Source organism: Girardinichthys multiradiatus, chromosome 17 (assembly GCF_021462225.1).
Source record: "Girardinichthys multiradiatus isolate DD_20200921_A chromosome 17, DD_fGirMul_XY1, whole genome shotgun sequence".
In the NCBI taxonomy this organism is placed as follows: Eukaryota; Metazoa; Chordata; class Actinopteri; order Cyprinodontiformes; family Goodeidae; genus Girardinichthys; species Girardinichthys multiradiatus.
The window spans coordinates 1,565,900-1,586,252 of record NC_061809.1 but is presented as its reverse complement, the minus strand read 5'-3'; the positions used below and the strand labels follow the sequence as shown (position 1 = coordinate 1,586,252).

Genomic DNA, 20,353 nt, shown 5'->3' with positions numbered 1-20,353 from the left:
CATCTGGCAAGGTGCAGGTACTGCCTTGAGGCTCATGAGCACCCCCTGTGTAGCTGGTGTTTTTCACAAGCAAAGTATTAAACAAAAAAAACTTCAGCCACTTAGTCACTTGGAGATGATTTTGAGGGATACCCACCTGTTTAATAAAACTGAAGTGAAAAGCATAGACTGGGCTGGCTGACCAGTGAGGCACTGGATGAAGCCGTTTGGGGCAGCCAGATGAGAAGCAGCTGCTATGATGAAGACTCAGTTAATCAGACTGTTTATTTCTCTGCCCTGCCAGAAAAAAGTGCCTGTTGTGATTGTTTCCAGGCCATAATTTCCCTACACCTACACAGCTAGATAACTTTAATGTTCATCTTGATAACTGCGTTACTCTGCTTCCGCTGGCTGCAAACTCTCATATCTGGTCCATGCAAATGTAGCAGCAGCTCAGTTTCTGAGTATCTGGTCACTTTGCATCATACTTTTGACCGATTACAGTTAGCAGGGAAGTCTGCCACAGGTTCTGACTAATTCTGCACAATATGTACCCTCACTCTGGTGCTAACATTTGACAGTGTTGAAATGTGTTGCATTTATTATGTGTTCTTTGATGTTACTTAGTTTATCGTTATCGTACGCTAATTTCTTTTTTACTGGACAGAGGAGTCATGGGAGGGGGTGCTGTGGTCTTTTCACTTGTTCAATATCTGTTGTCTTTTACTCAATGAAGCGGGCTGCTGCTGGGCGTTTCTCTGCGCCAATTCGTACCCACAGTGAGATGAAGTCATAAGAGGGCTATTAATAAGCTGCTAATATTCAATCTGTAATGTAAACTTTTCTCATCGAGCATCTTTAATCCTTCACTGTTTCAGGTACAGCAGCTGTGCTGTACCTGAAACAACCTGTGGTTCTGGAGTTACTCGACTTTCCACTGCTCTGTGGCACAGTTAGCGTTATTTTTCTACACGTTTACGTTGTCCCTATATGGTTTTCAGGTAACTGCCAACTGGGCTACTTATGGATTTCTTTCAACAGTGCCTTGCTTCTTGACATATTTTTATAAATGTGACGTGTACGTAGTGTGCCACTTATAACTGTCCAGTTGATGGATTCTCCCACCCGAGTTTTGGATGCCTGCAACTCTTCCAGAGTTACTGTAAGCCTAAATTAGAGACAGGTTGACAATTTCTTAATTGGGTGATTTCTGAAGGCAGTTTGTTGTACTGGATATTATTTAAGAGGATCGGAGAGCATGAGGCTGAATGTAACCAACTTATGTTTTACTTTGTGTTGGTCTATGAAAGCCCATTAAAAGACACTGAAGTCTGTTGCTGTATGGTAACAAAATGTGCAAAAGCCGAGGGAGCTTGAACACTTTTGCAAGGTACTGTGAAGGAATTCTGATCAACAGGCCTAAAATTGCAGCCAAATCATTAGCACCGTCTTGGGGCCCCGAGCGCCCATTTTATCCGAACCCAGCTGAGTACAGTCACAAGTACGTGTTTGTGTAAAGAACATGCACAAACAGAACATCAGTGCCACTGCCCAGTGCAGCGGGCACTTTCCACTGAAAGACCCTTTGTTTTGGTTGGGAGAAAACCAAACAAGGAGCTTCAGCATGACTGAGCCAGAGGGGTGAGCTGAAACAACCCCGAATGGAGAGCCTACAAAAGCCTGATATGGTAATATCAATAGGAAACCTCCAAAGAAGACAAAGGGTGAAAACGTGTCTGTGGGTGAGAAAGAGAGGGAGGAGATGAAGAAGAACAAATGACAACAGTGTGAAAATGTTAGAGGAGAGATTTCTAGAGAAGTGAAACTGAAGAAAGAAGAAAATTTGACTTGATAAACATCAGAATCAAGCACATGTCGGTTTACCCTGCTGTCCTGATAGAACTCTTTCTGTTCAATCAGGACAGATCAGCTTGCTGAGACACTAACAATGTCAAAAAATGTTAGAAAAGACCAACTCCCAAGTATCTTTGTGGCATGCAACACGTGGTGCGATGTGGCCTAGTCCATCAGTGCAGAATACTGATTTACTGTAGAGCAACTTTGCTCTAAGGCCAAGTCCCCACGGAGCCGAGGACCATCTCCCCACAGGAAAGTCTGATCATAAAGATGAGATCTGATATGCCTGTGAGTGGCGCGGTAACGCTGCCACAGACAGAATTTCACATTGCACATGTGCGTGAAAGTGTTGTAGGAAGAAGAACAACATGGCGGCAACAACGAACGCAGGGGTGAGAAAAGAGGAGCTTGTGTGGACCGACAAAGTGTTGCGAATGAGGAACAAAAGATATTGGTGTAAAATCCACAAAGAACTGAATAGTTTTTGTAACACAACTCCAGCAATGTCTGCCATTGCTGTTGTTGGAAGGCCTATGTAGTAGGTGCAGCTAATCATGATGCCACAGATGTTTTTGTTGGACACGTCAAAAATAATCAATAGCATGGAGCCTGAAGCTGTCACACACTACATACACATGTGCACCGCTGCAACCGTATTTACACACAACCGCTTCTCAAACATCATTCCCACATAATATGTTTTTCAACATGGGAGCTCTATGGCAAGATAGGAAAATGGGACAGCACCTTAAAACTTGTAGAAATGTGATGTGTCACAACATGTATAACACCCAGGAGATGGAAACGCAAGTAAAACTAAGCGAGGCATGGTCTGTTTAACTCTTAGATTTTATATTCTGTAATGTATACTTAAAGATTAGAAAATAAGTTCGAGCCGATTTTGCTGCTTTACTATGACGATAGAATTGTCCTATTTACTTTAAATTTAAAATGAAAGCAAATACTGCCATTAATCAATAACGAATAGCTTGTGTTCTAGATTCCATTTTACATTTCAAGAACAGTTTCACATTATAACTCACGCAATAGTCACGTTTTTTACTTTCACATTCTAACCAAAGAGTTTGATGCACTTATGACTGATCTGCTTTTCTCAGCAAGAAACTGGCGTCATTAGGGAAGTTTTTGAAGGCAGTAACCCTGTAATGCAACTAGTCATCTATAGGGGTGTAACAACACATCGAGTCCTAACGTACTGGCATACACGCCTTTGGGTTCATGAGAACGAGATCAGGTTTTCAGGGAAGGGCTTATAATGATTTGCTGTAACAAATACAGTGTAGAATAAGTCAGTCAATGTTTGATTAGTCATATACAGGTCCTTCTCAAAATATTAGCATATTGTGATAAAGTTAATTATTTTCCATAATGTAATGATGAAAATTTAACATTCATATATTTTAGATTCATTGCTCACTAACTGAAATATTTCAGGTCTTTTATTGTCTTAATACGGATGATTTTGGCATACAGCTCATGAAAACCCAAAATTCCTATCTCACAAAATTAGCATATTTCATCCGACCAATAAAAGAAAAGTGTTTTTAATACAAAAAACGTCAACCTTCAAATAATCATGTACAGTTATGCACTCAATACTTGGTCGGGAATCCTTTTGCAGAAATGACTGCTTCAATGCGGCGTGGCATGGAGGCAATCAGCCTGTGGCACTGCTGAGGTCTTATGGAGGCCCAGGATGCTTCGATAGCGGCCTTTAGCTCATCCAGAGTGTTGGGTCTTGAGTCTCTCAACGTTCTCTTCACAATATCCCACAGATTCTCTATGGGGTTCAGGTCAGGAGAGTTGGCAGGCCAATTGAGCACAGTGATACCATGGTCAGTAAACCATTTACCAGTGGTTTTGGCACTGTGAGCAGGTGCCAGGTCGTGCTGAAAAATGAAATCTTCATCTCCATAAAGCTTTTCAGCAGATGGAAGCATGAAGTGCTCCAAAATCTCCTGATAGCTAGCTGCATTGACCCTGCCCTTGATAAAACACAGTGGACCAACACCAGCAGCTGACACGGCACCCCAGACCATCACTGACTGTGGGTACTTGACACTGGACTTCTGGCATTTTGGCATTTCCTTCTCCCCAGTCTTCCTCCAGACTCTGGTACCTTGATTTCCGAATGACATGCAGAATTTGCTTTCATCCGAAAAAAGTACATTGGACCACTGAGCAACAGTCCAGTGCTGCTTCTCTGTAGCCCAGGTCAGGCGCTTCTGCCGCTGTTACTGGTTCAAAAGTGGCTTGACCTGGGGAATGCAGCACCTGTAGCCCATTTCCTGCACACGCCTGTGCACGGTGGCTCTGGATGTTTCTACTCCAGACTCAGTCCACTGCTTCCGCAGGTCCCCCAAGGTCTGGAATCGGCCCTTCTCCACAATCTTCCTCAGGGTCTGGTCACCTCTTCTCGTTGTGCAGCGTTTTCTGCCACACTTTTTCCTTCCCACAGACTTCCCACTGAGGTGCCTTGATACAGCACTCTGGGAACAGCCTATTTGTTCAGAAATTTCTTTCTGTGTCTTACCCTCTTGATTGAGGGTGTCAATAGTGGCCTTCTGGACAGCAGTCAGGTCGGCAGTCTTACCCATGATTGGGGTTTTGAGTGATGAACCAGGCTGGGAGTTTTAAAGGCCTCAGGAATCTTTTGCAGGTGTTTAGAGTTAACTCGTTGATTTAGATGATTAGGTTCATAGCTCGTTTAGAGACCCTTTTAATGATATGCTAATTTTGTGAGATAGGAATTTTGGGTTTTCATGAGCTGTATGCCAAAATCATCCGTATTAAGACAATAAAAGACCTGAAATATTTCAGTTAGTGTGCAATGAATCTAAAATATATGAATGTTAAATTTTCATCATGACATTATGGAAAATAATGAACTTTTTCACAATATGCTAATATTTTGAGAAGGACCTGTACAGTTAGGCCCAAAAGGATTCATACCCCTGGCAGTTTAAAGTATTTTTTTAATTTATTCGATGTGTTTCTTCTGACTGGAAGTAATCCCAGTAATAGCCAGAGTCCCGGTCTGAATCTGACGGAGTCTGTGGAGAGAGCTAAAGATTAGGGTGATGGCAAGGAGGCCTTCCAACCTCCAAGATATGGAGCTCGTCAAAGGTAAATTGTGAAAATCACAACGGAAACAGGCGAATAAGCTGCGCAACAGTTATAAGAAGGCTTTGACTGCTGTAATGTCAAAAATATTGTGAGCCATTACAAAAAATAATAAAACATTGTGATTACTCCCTTTTTGTGTTTTCATCATTAGAATAAAGGCTTCATCAGTCTGGACCTCTGTATTGTGAGGAATTATCTAGTTCATGTTGGATCTGTTTAGGTATTTCTGATTCTGAATTAGAGATGATCAATGACACTCTAGACTATTACACAACTTAGAAGATCATCAACACAATGCAATCTACTCCAAACAGACATTAATGTGACAAATGGCATCATTATCTGCCATTATGATAAATGTAATTTGTGGGAAGCTCCGAAGGCAGGAGAAAATGTAATTAGGGTGGACTACTAGTTGTTGTAAACTCCAGAAAACTGTAGTCTGAGTTGGAAATGAGGCTGAGCTCAGCCTCCAGGAGACAAGAACCATTCCACAAATTAAAGACACTTTTTAACGGGGTGGGTACATCCAACTGATCCAACTGTGGGGAGGCCCAGGTGTAGACCCAGAACAGGAGGGCTTTTATGCCCCATCTGGCACTGGCATCCACCAGGACACCCTGGAGGGGAGCAAATAATACAGAAGAAATGGTTTTTTTTAAGCAGCAAAGTACTTCCTATTTAGTAGTCTGACAAAATACAACCTATCAGTTTGGTTTAGATTGCTGCCTCCAAACTCAGCATATCAAAACAGGACATGCTAAACTGCTACCACGTAAACAAAGACGGCACAAATAGGAGAAGGAGAAAAATGAACGCAAATCTGCAGGATTATTGCAGAAAAGGAGATGGAGGAAATATGTTCCCTACAGGTAACAGTTCCTGCTTTTTCACTGCTTTATGCACATGCAAACAAACACATGTACATGCAGCACATGGTGCATAATTGCGGCACCGATCTAATGCCACATGACGAAAGGCCACAGAGCATACAGAGAACTCAGCTGACAGGAAGGATTTGACTGTACACCCAGACGCTCTGGTTGCTGCAAGAAGGGGCTGAGACTTGAGAGAGAGATACAAGCACACCAGGGATATCGTGCAGTATATGGTGTTTGTGTGTGCAAAGGTTGAGGTCATGCCAAAGGCAACAGACTTTATTCATCCTCCAATTACAAAACAGAGATCCTGTGCAGGATAGCTGATCCTCTTATCAGTTTTTCACACCAGCTATAATCACACAGAGTTGGGAAGAGGCCAGGCTCTCAGCAGTGAGCAGGCTGCTCTGCAGCTTCGCAGGTAACACTGGTCTGTCCGGGTCATAAGAAAAGCAATGCACTGTGACCAGATTTGCCCTGTGGCTAAGTAAACACATCTGAAGAAAGGAATGCAAACATTGGGAAGCCATTAGTAGCTCAGAGTGATCATTCTGCAGCTTTACCTCACCTCTACACAGGAAGTTTGCCTCCGTTAGCTCACTGCTCTGATTTTTAAACCCGCAGTTTAGCTTTTGTGGTTCGCTCCAGTCGACCTCATCACACTGCTGTTATTCTGCAACAAATCAATAGTGAACATACTGGAATGAAGATCAGAAGACACTAAAACGAAGAAGAGAATATCTTGAATAATTAGCAAAAAGATAAAGGGATTGCTTTGAGTTTTTTTATTTAAAATATATTTATTCAACTTTAAAGCAGTTCTGTAGCTAGTTGGAACACATGTTGAGCTAGTTTCAAATAACCTAATGAAACTGGGACAAATTAAAGTCCAACAAGCTAACCCTGCATACACCAACAACCACCCGGAACTGCTGACTGAAATTGGCCGATTTTAAACCACATTAAACACCAGTCTACTCACAACTCTCTTTGGTGTGGAAGTCGTTACTCATGGAAAGTTTTAGTCATTTGGACCCAATGTTGAAATGTATTACAGCAAGCTTTCATATTTTATTCTTTTCAATCTCGGTCCATTTTATGGAACACGTCAGATTTGGAAATGCTAAGCTAAGGGTCTACAATCTCCAGGGAATATGCATATTTATAGCTAGCAAGGCTAAGCATGCTAACAGTGTTAAGTGCCTTGACAATAATCAATGATTATCCGTGGCCAGAAGGTTAGAAAAAAACTTAATTATCAGGGTTAATTATAGCCATTAAAGAAAAAGTGCAATCCACTAAAATTATAATCGTCAAGTTATACAAAAGATGTATATCTGTGTTTTGCTTGATAATGTATAATTTTAATATTTAAACTATATTTTACTCTTAATCCGTGATAAGCATAAAGAAATACGGCATTTGTTTGAAAATATGATTGATTGCAGCCATGAGTGTGTAGAGTTCAGCACCATAATTGCACTAATATTCATTTGGTTCAGTGCTGTAACATTCTAACCTGTTTGCGGTGATTTATTACCAGAACCCACTCCTTAATATGCGTAAGGCTCTTATCAGTACCTGTATCATCATCCTAATAAATACCACTAAATGTTGAGATTTATATTAATAAGTCCAGGAGCACCATGTGTAGAGGCTATAGTCTGACACGCAGCTTCATGTTTTTCCCTTCTCTCTCCCATCCTCCTTCCTGTCAAGCTACTAATGAATAAAGGCAACTAGCACCATAAAATGTCCTGCTAATTACTCTTCCAAACATACGCAGGTTTTTGACCTTCTTCGGTGTTTGGAACTAAACCCCCCACCCAAGAAAATGTGCAGACTGACATCAACATGCTGAAAATCTTTCCTGGGGGACAGAACCACAGAAGCCACTCTAGACAAGGTAGCAGTGGGCTGCAGCGGTGGTAGAGGGCTAAAGTGCACGAGCCATGTTCAGAGGCCTTAGGCCTCAACGCAGTTGTCACGGGTTCGGGACCTGTTGACGTTTGCCGCATGCGGTGCCCCTCTCTCCACCCCATTTCCTGTCAGTTTACTTTCAAAAATACAAAGAAAAATAAAAGGTCACTAGTGTCTAATAAAGAATTAAAACAAGACAAGGTAGCAGTGGTTGACTGATAAAGGAGGGGCACCTAGGAACTCAAAACGGTAGCAATGACATATTAACACAAATCTTGGAAGGGCTAATTGTTTTATTTTGGTATCCAGTTTGCAATAACAGGTCATTTCCAACAAAATGATGCAGTGATTTTTTGTGGTTCTTATTAACAACTGAGCATTTGCTGCCAAATTTTAAATCTGCTTTATTTTCCTGGTATCAATGGTTGTCTGGGGTGTTTCCATGGTTCCGGTTAAGCCATATTTCTAAGGCTCAACGAGGCATGCAGTTTGTTCACGTTTCATGTTATAATGGACATTAGATGGAAAGCTCTTAAGGCAGTCAAAAAAAAAAAAAAGCCTTACTGGTGACTACGGCTTTATCAGCATCATGACATGATGTTGTTTTCCTTTGGTTGGTGAGGAAAATGTTCCACCTGTTGTTAACTCGCCCCTGTCCCGCCGCGCCACAACACTCCATCTTCTTCAGCCGGCCTGTTCTTTAACATTTGTCTGTCTCGACGCACATCAGATTACCCAGTTAATGAGACGCTTCCGGCCTGGTCCGCCGCTCATGTACGCACAGCTGGATGAGTCCAGCATCCAAGAATGTGTGTTTTCCTGTCTAGATGTTTGCCTGGTAGCTGGAAAATACGCATCTGAAGAGGACACATTCCAGAGGAGAGAGCTGAAACAACCAACAGAGATGCATGTAATGTGCCTAACATACAGGGGTTGGACAATGAAACTGAAACAGCTGTCATTTTAGTGTGGGAGGTTTCATGGCTAAATTGGACCAGCCTGGTAGCCAGTCTTCATTGATTGCACATTGCACCAGTAAGAGCAGAGTGTGAAGGTTCAATTAGCAGGGTAAGAGCACAGTTTTGTTCAAAATATTGAAATGCACACAACATTATGGGTGACATACCAGAGTTCAAAAGAGGACAAATTGTTGGTGCACGTCTTGCTGGCGCATCTGTGACCAAGACAGCAAGTCTTTGTGATGTATCAAGAGCCACGGTATCCAGGGTAATGTCAGCATACCACCAAGAAGGACGAACCACATCCAACAGGATTAACTGTGGACGCAAGAGGAAGCTGTCTGAAAGGGATGTTCGGGTGCTAACCCGGATTGTATCCAAAAAACATAAAACCACGGCTGCCCAAATTACAGCAGAATTAAATGTGCACCTCAACTCTCCTGTTTCCACCAGAACTGTCCGTCAGGAGCTCCACAGGGTCAATATACTCGGCCGGGCTGCTATAGCCAAACCTTTGGTCACTCATGCCAATGCCAAACTTTGGTTTCAATGGTGCAAGGAGCACAAATCTTGGGCTGTGGACAATGTGAAACATGTATTGTTCTCTGATGAGTCCACCTTTACTGTTTTCCCCACATCCGGGAGAGTTACGGTGTGGAGAAGCCCCAAAGAAGCATACCACCCAGACTGTTGCATGCCCAGAGTGAAGCATGGGGGTGGATCAGTGATGGTTTGGGCTGCCATATCATGGCATTCCCTTGGCCCAATACTTGTGCTAGATGGGCGCTTCACTGCCAAGGAATACCGAACCATTCTTGAGGACCATGTACATCCAATGGTTCAAACATTGTATCCTGAAGGCGGTGCCGTGTATCAGGATGACAATGCACCAATACACACAGCAAGACTGGTGAAAGATTGGTTTGATGAACATGAAAGTGAAGTTGAAGATCTCCCATGGCCTGCACAGTCACCAGATCTAAATATTATTGAGCCACTTTGGGGTGTATTGGAGGAGCGAGTCAGGAAACGTTTTCCTCCACCAGTATCACGTAGTGACCTGGCCACTATCCTGCAAGAAGAATGGCTTAAAATCCCTCTGACCACTATGCAGGACTTGTATATGTCATTCCCAAGACGAATTGATGCTGTATTGGCTGCAAAAGGAGGCCCTACACCATACTAATAAATTATTGTGGTCTAAAACCAGGTGTTTCAGTTTCATTGTCCAACCCCCGTATATCTCAATCGAACTCATTGATTTGGTCAAACAGAGCCCTAAGAAAACAGATTTGTTTTAGGGGTGCACCTATCAATTGGCCAGCTCATATCCTTAATTTTGGGAGATCCGTGATCGGCCAATAGTTACATATGAAACCGATCTTTTCCAACGATCTTATCCACTTGTCTAATCTATTGTGCAAGTTTTGTTTCTTTTTAAAATGTGAAAATGGTGTAAATGTTATATTATTATTTGAGAGCACGGCCTCAAAATATCCGTATCGGTCAAAATCGGAATTGGCAGGTCAGGCTTTATAAATATTGGTAATCGGCCAGAAAACTGCAATCGGTGCACCCCTAATTGTTTTAATTTTTTTGAAAGATTTTTTCTCCTAGATTTTTTTTTCTTCCTATTTTGTGCTTTAGGTTGCACCACAGTTATTAACAAACTAGCCTTTTAAATTAATTTAGGTAGAAAGAAAACAGGCTGACAAAAGAATAAGGAGGAATTTAAAGGGTCGATACAGAAAAACTCTTATTACAAACATTTTAAAATGGCAATTTCTGTACTTTTTGGCATTTAGAATCTTCTCATTCTGGATCTGTATACGGTTTTAAAACTGAGCCTGGTTCCGTTGTCACAGAAAGCACAGAAAGTCCTATTTTTCTGCAGGATTTTTATGCCAATTTTTGACCCCATCTTCCCCTTCCGACATGACCCGATCATCGGGATGGCTCTTTAAATAATCTTACGAGATATTCCTTCTGTGTGTGGTGTGTTAAGAGTGATCTAGTCTGCTCTGAAGGACGTCTGGACCGCTCCAACCTCAAATCTGAGATATTCAACACGTTGGATTGTCTTGGCCCGATATCCTACCATGTTGGGTGTTCCCCATGGACAAACGAACGTTGAATATGATGTATACCCAATCAGAAAGTGAGGTGACAGAAACACGGAACAAAATTACTCTGAAGTTCTGTGTGGCTAGACACCACACACTGTAGGACCAAACCTGTTATATCTATGATTTGTTATCGTCACGTTTTGGGGTCTCTCAAGTTTTGAAAATCAGCCGACAATTTTAAAATCTTGCAGTGTGAACCAGCCATTAGACTGACCCAAATCTAACCTCTTTTCCCCATAAATAACCAATATCCGAACAACAAAACTTCAACTTTGGGGTACAAAACCCGACGCATTTCCGAGGTTTCTAAGCGACCTTAGTGTGAAGGGCAACAGTTCATTCAATGTTTAACCCACGGTGTGTGACAGACTGCACTCTTGTGCCGGAGAAGGCGAGTAGCAACTGTGTGCTACCTGCACGCTCACACTGTTGTTCAGAGTAGCAGCTAAACTAGTCATGACACCTTTCACTACTTACAACACAGCATATGTTAAATTAGGAAACAACAGATCATCGTAGCGTCTGGATGAGGGTTGATTTCCGAACCGGTTCTGATACAGCGATCAGAAATAAACCATCGTTTCCTGTAAACTTTCAAAGCACTTGGCACTATTGGCACCAATCCTAGATAACGCCTGTCTGAGGGGTGATGATTAGCCCGCCAGGAGGAAAAGAGAAGAGGAGAGGGGGGGTAATTACATGTTCCTTTCGTGAGATTAAAAAAAGAAACTCACAGCAGGCAGAGACAGGATCATGAGGCCGATGGTCCACCAGCTGATCTTAGAGGTTCGACATCCAACAAGAGCTGGAAATGTGTAGACAAAATGTAGCAGAGCTAAGTCAAATCTAACAGCAGCAGGAGTCTATGTCATTGTTGCAATGAGGTGAGAAGCGATGCAAAGAAAAGGTTTGAAAGAAGCAGGCAGATGGCGAGAGTTGTGTTGGACGGGATGTACTCAGCAACAGAATGTTGCCAACAGCTGACTGTACTTGGCACCAACGCTCTGCAGCTTACACATAAAGTTGTGTTCACATAACTAAAAGGTACCAATCACATCCACCTATCTTATGTGGAAAAACAACTAGATCAAATGATTGTTTTATTATTAGTTTTGTCCTCCGTAGTTTGCGGTCACAGCTGCTGTCATGTTAGCAACTTGGCAAGCTTTGAATTAAAGCTTGGCTGCAGAAGCAGAGGATGTTTTAACAGGCAGATTATGAAAGTAGCTGGAAGCTCCTACTTCTGATGAGTTATGGGCTGGATCACATACAGGATGAAACAATTACTAGAACATTTACTCATTCTGTGACAATGAAAAGGCTCCTAATGGGTTGTATTTACAAACCCTTAAAACATGTTACCTTTGCTCTTGAAGCTGTTTTAACATGTGAGCATTTGCTGCATTTATTGATCAAACTACAGCTGCAGAGAATTTCTCAGTTTTCCTGCGTTCTGCCGTGCCTGCGTGCTGAGATCTGGACTCCCATCATGCTGCAGGAAATCGAAGCACAATCAACAGTAATCTTTCAGTTTTGATGGCTAAACAGGAGATGTGTTTTTAGAGCTCTGTTGTAAAACGACAGGCAAAGCAAAGTCTTAAATATTCATGACATTAAGGCTGTTTCATGACCACAAACGATGGCATGACCACAGTATCCCATGAGTAGTGTTCCTGCCAAAAGAATATTGTCATTAAAGTTTTCAGTCTATTATCACACATCCACACATAATAAAATTACATTTAGCAACTGGTGTAAATGAAATCATCTTAAAAGCATTAAAAACTACAAATCAGTCTGACCTTTAAGCATAACTAGAGTTTTAGTCCATAGATCAGACTGTACTGAGCCAAGAGGTCAACCCTCTTAGCTCAGTACAGTCTGAGAGATTCAATAAAGTCAATTTCATCCCAACTAATCAACACTTTTGCCAAATAAGCAGAGTCCCATCAATGAAACTGGTGTCAGTTTTCAACTTACTTCCTGGTTTAGGTAGAAAAACTAGTTTCAAAATGCAGTGCAATTATTTAGCAGGCTTCAACTAGTATTTTTCTAAATATATGCTTTCAAAAAGGAGAGAAAGCTACAGCCAATCAGTCAGGATCTCCACTAAAAGGAGGGAAGCTACACAGTAAGGTGAACAGGATGTACTCTGCACAGGGTGTTTCTAAAACTGCTGAAAGAAAACCAGTTAAATGTGCTGTACCAGAGGTTCACTGGATGCATGTACAGTGGTGCCAAATGCATGTTAAGAAACTGCAAAACAAATAAGAGTCTTGAAATGGTAGAGCAAGCAGACCCATTTACTCTCTGCAGTGAAAGAAAGGACCAGATGTGGTATGTTGAATTAAACATCATAAATAGGGAAAACCATCCTGGTTTCTGTTGACCTAAATAGGGGCACATGACCACCTCTAACCATCTAATTCCTGTATCATTGGGTTGTCTTATCCACTAAAGCAGGATCACACTGTGATTCTTTAATGTTCTGTCATTAATCAGAATAAAATCTTTGGTTATCAGCTGGATTCAGGGGTTTGAGATCATTCATTGTGACTCTAGACATTGGCAGTAATAATAATCTTTATACATCCAAAGACAGCAACTGTATTGCTTTCAATAGCATCATAAAAAACTGCAGCAAATGAGAGAGCAGTGCACAGATAAGTTATACATGTTTTTGCATATGAGGACTGCACCTCCCGTTAACTGCATTTGTAATGTGTGTTCAGCAAAGTGACTGCAGTGAATAGATGTAGCGAGTATAACCAGATCAGGTCTGTTAGCGGTGGCTGATGTCTCAAAAATCAAAACTGAATATTTAAGAAAAACGTGCTCTAAGATTATTTTTAAAACAGCAAAAAGTAAAAAGACAAATACTCAAGAGACTCACTACAGCTTAAAGATGCTGACCATTTTAAAAGTTATCAGAAAACAGTTAAAAAGTAAAAAAAACTGTTCTTCTGGTAGCACTTGGAACATTCATCTATTCAACAAATTAGGAGTATTTTACCTTTACTTTAACAGCAGAAAAATCATGTATGTTGCTGAATCTAAGAATGAGTTACCTGGGTCTAAACGTGACGCAACAGGTCCTGGAAGTTCTGAATTATTTTGACGTGCCCCTGTTTGGTATAGTGTGTGTGTGTGTGTGTGTGTGTGTGTGTGTGTTGGGGTGAAGGTGAACGGTGTATGTTCTAGAGTCAAATGCATAGGACGTGGGTTCTGAGAGTTACTTAAAGCTGCACATCTTCCATTGAAACGCAAGGCAGATAGACAATAGTGTGAAGCCCTGAGACATTAATCTTATGCTGAACATTTTCTGCTTCTGCTGCTAACGACCTGATATTGTTGTACTCTTTTTTTTTTCAGCCATAAGCACTTGTGCATCCATGTTCATTTCCATTTCTTTCTGTCCAGGTACAATCATGGCTTGAAAGCAAAGATACGTTTCGGGTGGGTCACCTGTTTTCATGCTTAAATACCTTCAGATAGTTAGCTAGCTAGCTTAGATAGCTTCATCATGATACTGAGCCTAATTTTAAACAAGAAGAAAACCAAATAGGAAATTTGCACTGATCTTGTTTAAATGCAGAGTAAGAAGAGTGAAACTCTGTCCACTGAGATCTCTGTGTGATGAATATTTCAGCCTTTTCACTGTCACTGACACCACTTGAGTTTACAGTGAGCGCTCGCCTCATGGGGAGGGAGGAAGTGACTTCGTGAATGAGCGGCATGTTTATTTCAATGTATAACCTTTAAGAGTGTGTGTGTGAGTACGTTTAATCCCCGTCTGCTGCTGCTCTTACAACGCCACAGCCTAATCTGAGGATTATGAGCCAATCTCGCCCGGCTCAATCCTTGGTGCGCGAAACACACACATGTTCAACAGAGAACATGCTTAAAAGACTTGGAGAGGGCGACTGTCCAAGGTCTGGAGCCAGAAAACACAGAAACATAAAGTGAAAATGAGAGAACAAGGCAGGTTTCTTTTGTTCTAAGCAGACACACATCGCTAATTTACAGCCGAAACAAATTCATACTAAGCAACACAACAAATACATGAAGGTGTTTTTTTCTGTTTACAGTTTGAAGCTGGAAAGATCTTCTGTGCTTTTGTGTGACAGAAAAAAAGACAATGCGCTCCCAACAACTGACATTCTTTGCATGACTAGCATATCTTTCACAGTGGTGTGTGTGTGTGTGTGTGTTTGTACAGCTACGGAGGAGCATCTGTGTGAGTCTGCGCAGCGAACTGCCCACACAAACTGCACCGAGGCTAGAGCCCTAGAATTAGACCGATTGCCCTCAGAACAACCCGATAATTATGACATCCCGTTTATGATGTTCGGGCTGTAGCGGCGCAGCGAGGAGACAACTCCCAAAGTTTTAACCTAAACTTTTACACTGAAATATTCTCATTACAACAACTGGCACAATAAGCAGTAAAACAAACCTCTGAATAGTAAAAAAAAATACTTTTTCCATGTTACAAAGCTAATTTTAAAGAAAATGCCATCTTCAAATGATTACCTGGAGATGCACCGGTCAGAGATCTGTGGCCCTATCCAGTGTCTGGTTTTTTTTAGCTTTGACTCACTGATACAGATTTGTCTTTAAGATCTATAATTAACAACTTTTTAAATATAAAGACCAGCCTGATTCAAATGTTTACAAACTAGCATTTGCATCAACAGCTACGCCATTTTAGAGACAGAGGTTTAGTCTTGGCCCCGATGGGACTAACCATTCGTCTTTGAGACTCCCAAGAGAGCCATCAAGTACAGGTAAGATATTGACTGACTATAACTTCCCCACATAGAACCATTTAAACAACAAACCTAAAGTATCCCTTCAAATCTGATTATATGAACACAGTGGGTCTTTATTAGAAATACAACACGCAGTTACACAGAGTAGATTTCAATGGGAATAACATGAATGAGGTTACACAAGAGGGCACAGGCAGCTCTTATTTTAAAGAAAATGTCTACCAGCCTTAACATCTCACATGAACCTTTTAACCTGACAACAAACAGTTATGAAGATTTAGACAGAAGCTGACTGCAGTCATCGGAGAACACTACTGCTCGCAATGGGGAAAAATCTGGTCTATTTCTGCAGTTCTTTTAATATCCAAACAACATGCACACTTACTGGAGAGGAACTTTTCTTCTCATGGCTTTTATTGCAAATGTTCTGCTTTTAGACTAATGGGTTGTCTGAAAGGACTAAGGAAAAAAGCCACGCACGCTAACACACGACTGAAGGCTGAAACATGCACATGCATGTATACACGTACCTCTCTGATCAATAAAACATTGGCTCAACTAAGCACTACCTAAGAAGAGAGAAAGATGCTGCAAGCTTCTGGACTGGTTGCCAATAGCAACAGTTTCATGTGGAGGCTAATGCCCAGAAGTTCAGCCAGCCTCACCCTCTAGACTCCAAAATTAGCTAACCCAGTATTAGAATACCTGCATGTGCATCCATCCATCAATTTACACTGATTTTTCAAGTTTACATTATAATCAAGAACAAGCTTACTCTGTGAAAGGATTTTACTAAGCCAAATCAGAGCACATCACACAAACAAAGGTTTAGTCTCAGCTTGTTTCTTTGTTCACCACAAGACGTCCCACAAGCCATGTAGGGGACACATCAAACCACTGGAAGAAAGTGCTCTGGGCAGATCAAACTAAAACTGACTTTTTTTTTGCCTACATGCCAAATGCATGAAGAAAGCCAAGACCACACATCAACCGGCAACACGGTAGTGGCAGCATCATGATGTGGGAATATTGGTCTTTGAAAAAAAAAATTAAAAATACTAAAAACAGTAACATTTTTCTTCCACTTCACAATAATCCACTGTTGTGTAGTTGCAATGTCACGAAATGTAATAAAGTTTAAGGGGTAAAGCCATCAAACTGAAACCACAACCGGGTCTCAGAGCTTTACTCATACACCAGCGTTACCTCATTTGTCCAAAAAATATGAATTTCTGTTCCCACAAAGAGAAAGTGAGAGTGTGACTGCATGTTCATACGTCACAACAAGCAGTCTGAGCCTTTATGTTCCTGCTAAACGCTGCATAATGCAGAGACTGATCAATACGAGCGCTGCTATAGGCTCACACAGGGGGGAGGTGAGACGGCCAGGGTAATTACTTTGCCCTCTGGGGGTCTATCACTCCCACAACCAACAGCCTGGATCTTAATGTGGGTCAATACACACACATTCAGATCCATGCAGACACAAAATCGAGCGGCCAGTTATTCCAGATAAGGGACGATGGAAGGAAACTCAGGTCAAACCTGAATGAATCAGATGCAGTCTAATGAAAACTGCTGTGAAGAGTCATTTCAAGATTGCTAAAATAGAGATTGATGGATAGCATACAGGAGCACTTTTTGGAAACATTACACCCTTTCAAAACATCTCAGTGTTGCCAGGGAAACAGCAGGGTGGTGCATTCCTGATGCTGTTGCATGCATCCACAAATGAGCACGGGAATCATGCAGAAAACATTCCTGTCTCTAAGGTGCGTTTCCTTAACAACCAGTAAAAAGGGTTTTAATGCAAGGGGTGGGGGGTCAATATGACTTTAATAGGTCAAAGTGAAGTGTTGATGAAGGTTTAAAAGTAAACACCCACTTGTGACTGAAATCAGCTTTTGCTAGGGTCAGTTTTCATACTTGAAATGCAATACGTTAAAAGGACGTAATGCATGCATTAAATATAAAAGCACAAACTGTTCATTCTGAGACAGAAACATCACTGGTTGCAGGACCAGGTGACACAAAGATGCAAACATAAGAGATCTTGTTCTTGCATTGCATTCATGCATTGAACATGGGGTCCTCTCCCGGAGATGTCCTGTAAACATACCAACATGACGTAAAAACGTCTTGTGCACAAAGAAGTGTGAACACAAGACGCATCATTGCATTGCACTGGTCTGGCTGAATTGTTTCTCTGCTACCGTTTCCTCTTCGTTGTCATCCTCACACACCACAGGATGTTATTAACACTTCGTCCTTTTCCGCCGAGAGAGACGGAACGTCGCCTTGTCCATTATCGGAAATGTTTGGTGAGCTCGCTTACCTGGAAATGGTGAATCCTGTCCCTTCAAGCCGACTCTCCGGAGCTGCCAGGGCCGGATGCCCTCCTCGGCTTGCCTTTATCCGCCCACCACGGTCAGTAGCGTCTCTTACAGAACAACACGGTCTATGTCCCACAGGCTCCCACAGAGAAAGAAATATTCACGGAAACACACATACGGGTATGCGTGTTTGCAAACAAGGTGTCCGAAAATGTCGCTTGTTGAGCAGAGAAGGCAGTTTAAAGAGGCTGGAGGAGGACCTAACGTCGACAGACACGGGAGTGGTGTAACCGCTAGCTACCTACTCCCACAGAGAGGACAGACTGACTTCCTTTCACCTTTTCAAAATAAAACCACGCCCCTCTCAGCCCGACTCGTTGTTTCTGCAGGAGATTTCAAAATAAAAGCACAATGACGGCTGTTGAGTTTCCGGTCAGCGTTCGCAATAAAACGCTGATGCTACTACAATCAATTTTAGATCTCTAGTAAAACAGACTGAAGGTTGCCAAAGAGAACGTAGACAAAGACTAAAATAGCGTTTTCCGGACAGATGAGTGTATGCATTAACTGGACACCAGAACAGAGGACACGTTTGGCATAAAAACAGCATACTAGGAATCTGATACAAGCATGGTGCTGGAAGTGGCATGGTTTGCTCACCATCATAGAATCCACCATAAGACCATCTGTAAAAGTAAAAAAAAAAAAAAAAAACGCATCTCAACGACCCAAAACATACCAGTAAATCCACCAACGACTCATCTCATTAAGAGTCTGTGGGGTGACCTGAAACAGATTGATCATGCAAGAAACCCCAGCGCTGAAAAGGAATGGGGGAAACTTTCCTTATACTGATGCTAGATGACTACAAGAAGCGTCTCACTGAAGGGGGTACGTCAGCTTTTAGGGTTATGGTGAACATTTACTGGGCTGTCCCAATTATTTTCACAACTAAATACTTAGGTCTCAGTGTTTTACAAATGAAATTGAAGATCACAGTACGACTATAACATTTCACAGTAAAAAAGAATAACGTTTTTTTTTTTCGTTGATGTCACAAATTGTTTTTATTTGATATTAAATGTAAAGTTCTTGTTACTGGATCATTTCTTCAACGCTAGTTGCGCTCTTTTTATTTTGTGGTGTTGTGGCGACCCCTGCTGGGCAACGGTTGTAGCACATTCTGGTTCATGTAAAAATCAGTGGTAGGTTTTGACATTACTGAGATCATGTTTGTGTTTACGACCTTAACTGATTTTAAATGACTTAGCCAGATAGAATAGTTTTTCTCACCAAAAGAAAAAAAGTACTATATTGTTACAAAAAAATAATATCCTGACATAAATCAGCTATTGGACTAGAGAAAAACTTTATAAACGGGTGATTTAAGTATTTTATGAAGTAAGTACAACAACACCTGATATAATGTATCCTACATAGAATAATACTCCACCTACTCAGATATACTGGTAATCCAGATGATATTCTGAACTGAAATATCATATGGAGTTAAAGATAAATATTCTATTAGTAATCATGTAAACGAAGTTCCATTTCATATCCTTCACAGAACATTTGTAAAACACGCAAAAAACTGGAATAATAATCATGCTTGTGATTTTATTGGCTAACTCAAATAAACAATCTCATTTGTTTCGTATTTCTAGAGCGCAGCCATGGTGTAGTAAGTAAAAAGCCTTCAAATACATTTAGATTTTATTGCACTAGCATAGTCTCAGACAAAAACATGAAAATTGTTTCTAGCAAAATCCCTGGTTCCACATCTGATGGTATCTGGGATGTTAATACTTTCCATAAAAGGACAGCACTTAGTCAGGAAGGTTGGAAAAGAGAAACAGATGGATCTTTGACCATTCTGTTTTGAGCAGTCTCTCTAGATCATCCAGATTCCTGGCTCCTCTCTTATGTTCTGTGTCCAGCTCAGCCCAAAGGTTTTCAATACAGATGAGAAGACCATGGAATTGGTCATAGGTTTTGGATCACTATCCTGCTGAAAAACTGAATGTCCAACAAAAATCCAGCTGAATAAATATACAAGTCCTGGCATTTCAAATATGATACTTTGAACTGTAATAAGGATCTCTGGGAGAGAAAAAAGGCCCGCAGCATCACATATCTTCCACCATGCTCCTCCACATATTCATGCTTTATTTCACATGGAGTGTTTCTTCCAGTTGATCAAAGCACATAGTTCCAGTTGAAGCGTCGGTAGAAGTTTGCAAACTTTTGGGTTTTTATCATCTGTAAGCCAGAATCATCAAAGTTACAAGAAATGGAGGCTTGAGATATTTCCTTCTATGTGTGATGAATCTATGTTGCTAATATACGTTTCACTTTCTGAAATGAGTGACAAAAATATTA

General features: G+C 41.3%; 1 protein-coding gene across 13 annotated transcripts in view; it reads right to left on the bottom strand.

Moving 5' to 3' along the window:
- Positions 1–20,353, bottom strand: part of cdk17 (cyclin-dependent kinase 17) — a 56,266-nt gene that overhangs the window by 35,757 nt on the left and 156 nt on the right. For 2 of the 13 annotated variants that reach the window (XR_007042040.1, XM_047389636.1), the window contains exons 1-4: positions 17,974–20,347; positions 14,647–14,800; positions 12,229–12,358; positions 11,601–11,671 (exon numbers count right to left, since the gene is read on the bottom strand). Coding sequence is in view for 3 of the 13 variants with exons in the window: in XM_047389636.1 (XP_047245592.1) it covers positions 11,601–11,621 (21 nt within the window). In the remaining 10 variants the exon portion in view is untranslated. Of the gene's footprint in view, positions 1–6,429; positions 6,535–8,345; positions 8,639–11,600; positions 11,672–12,228; positions 12,359–14,646; positions 14,801–17,973; positions 20,348–20,353 lie in introns of those variants that run through there. The other 11 variants (XM_047389643.1, XM_047389640.1, XM_047389642.1 and 8 more) reach the window with 11 other exon arrangements.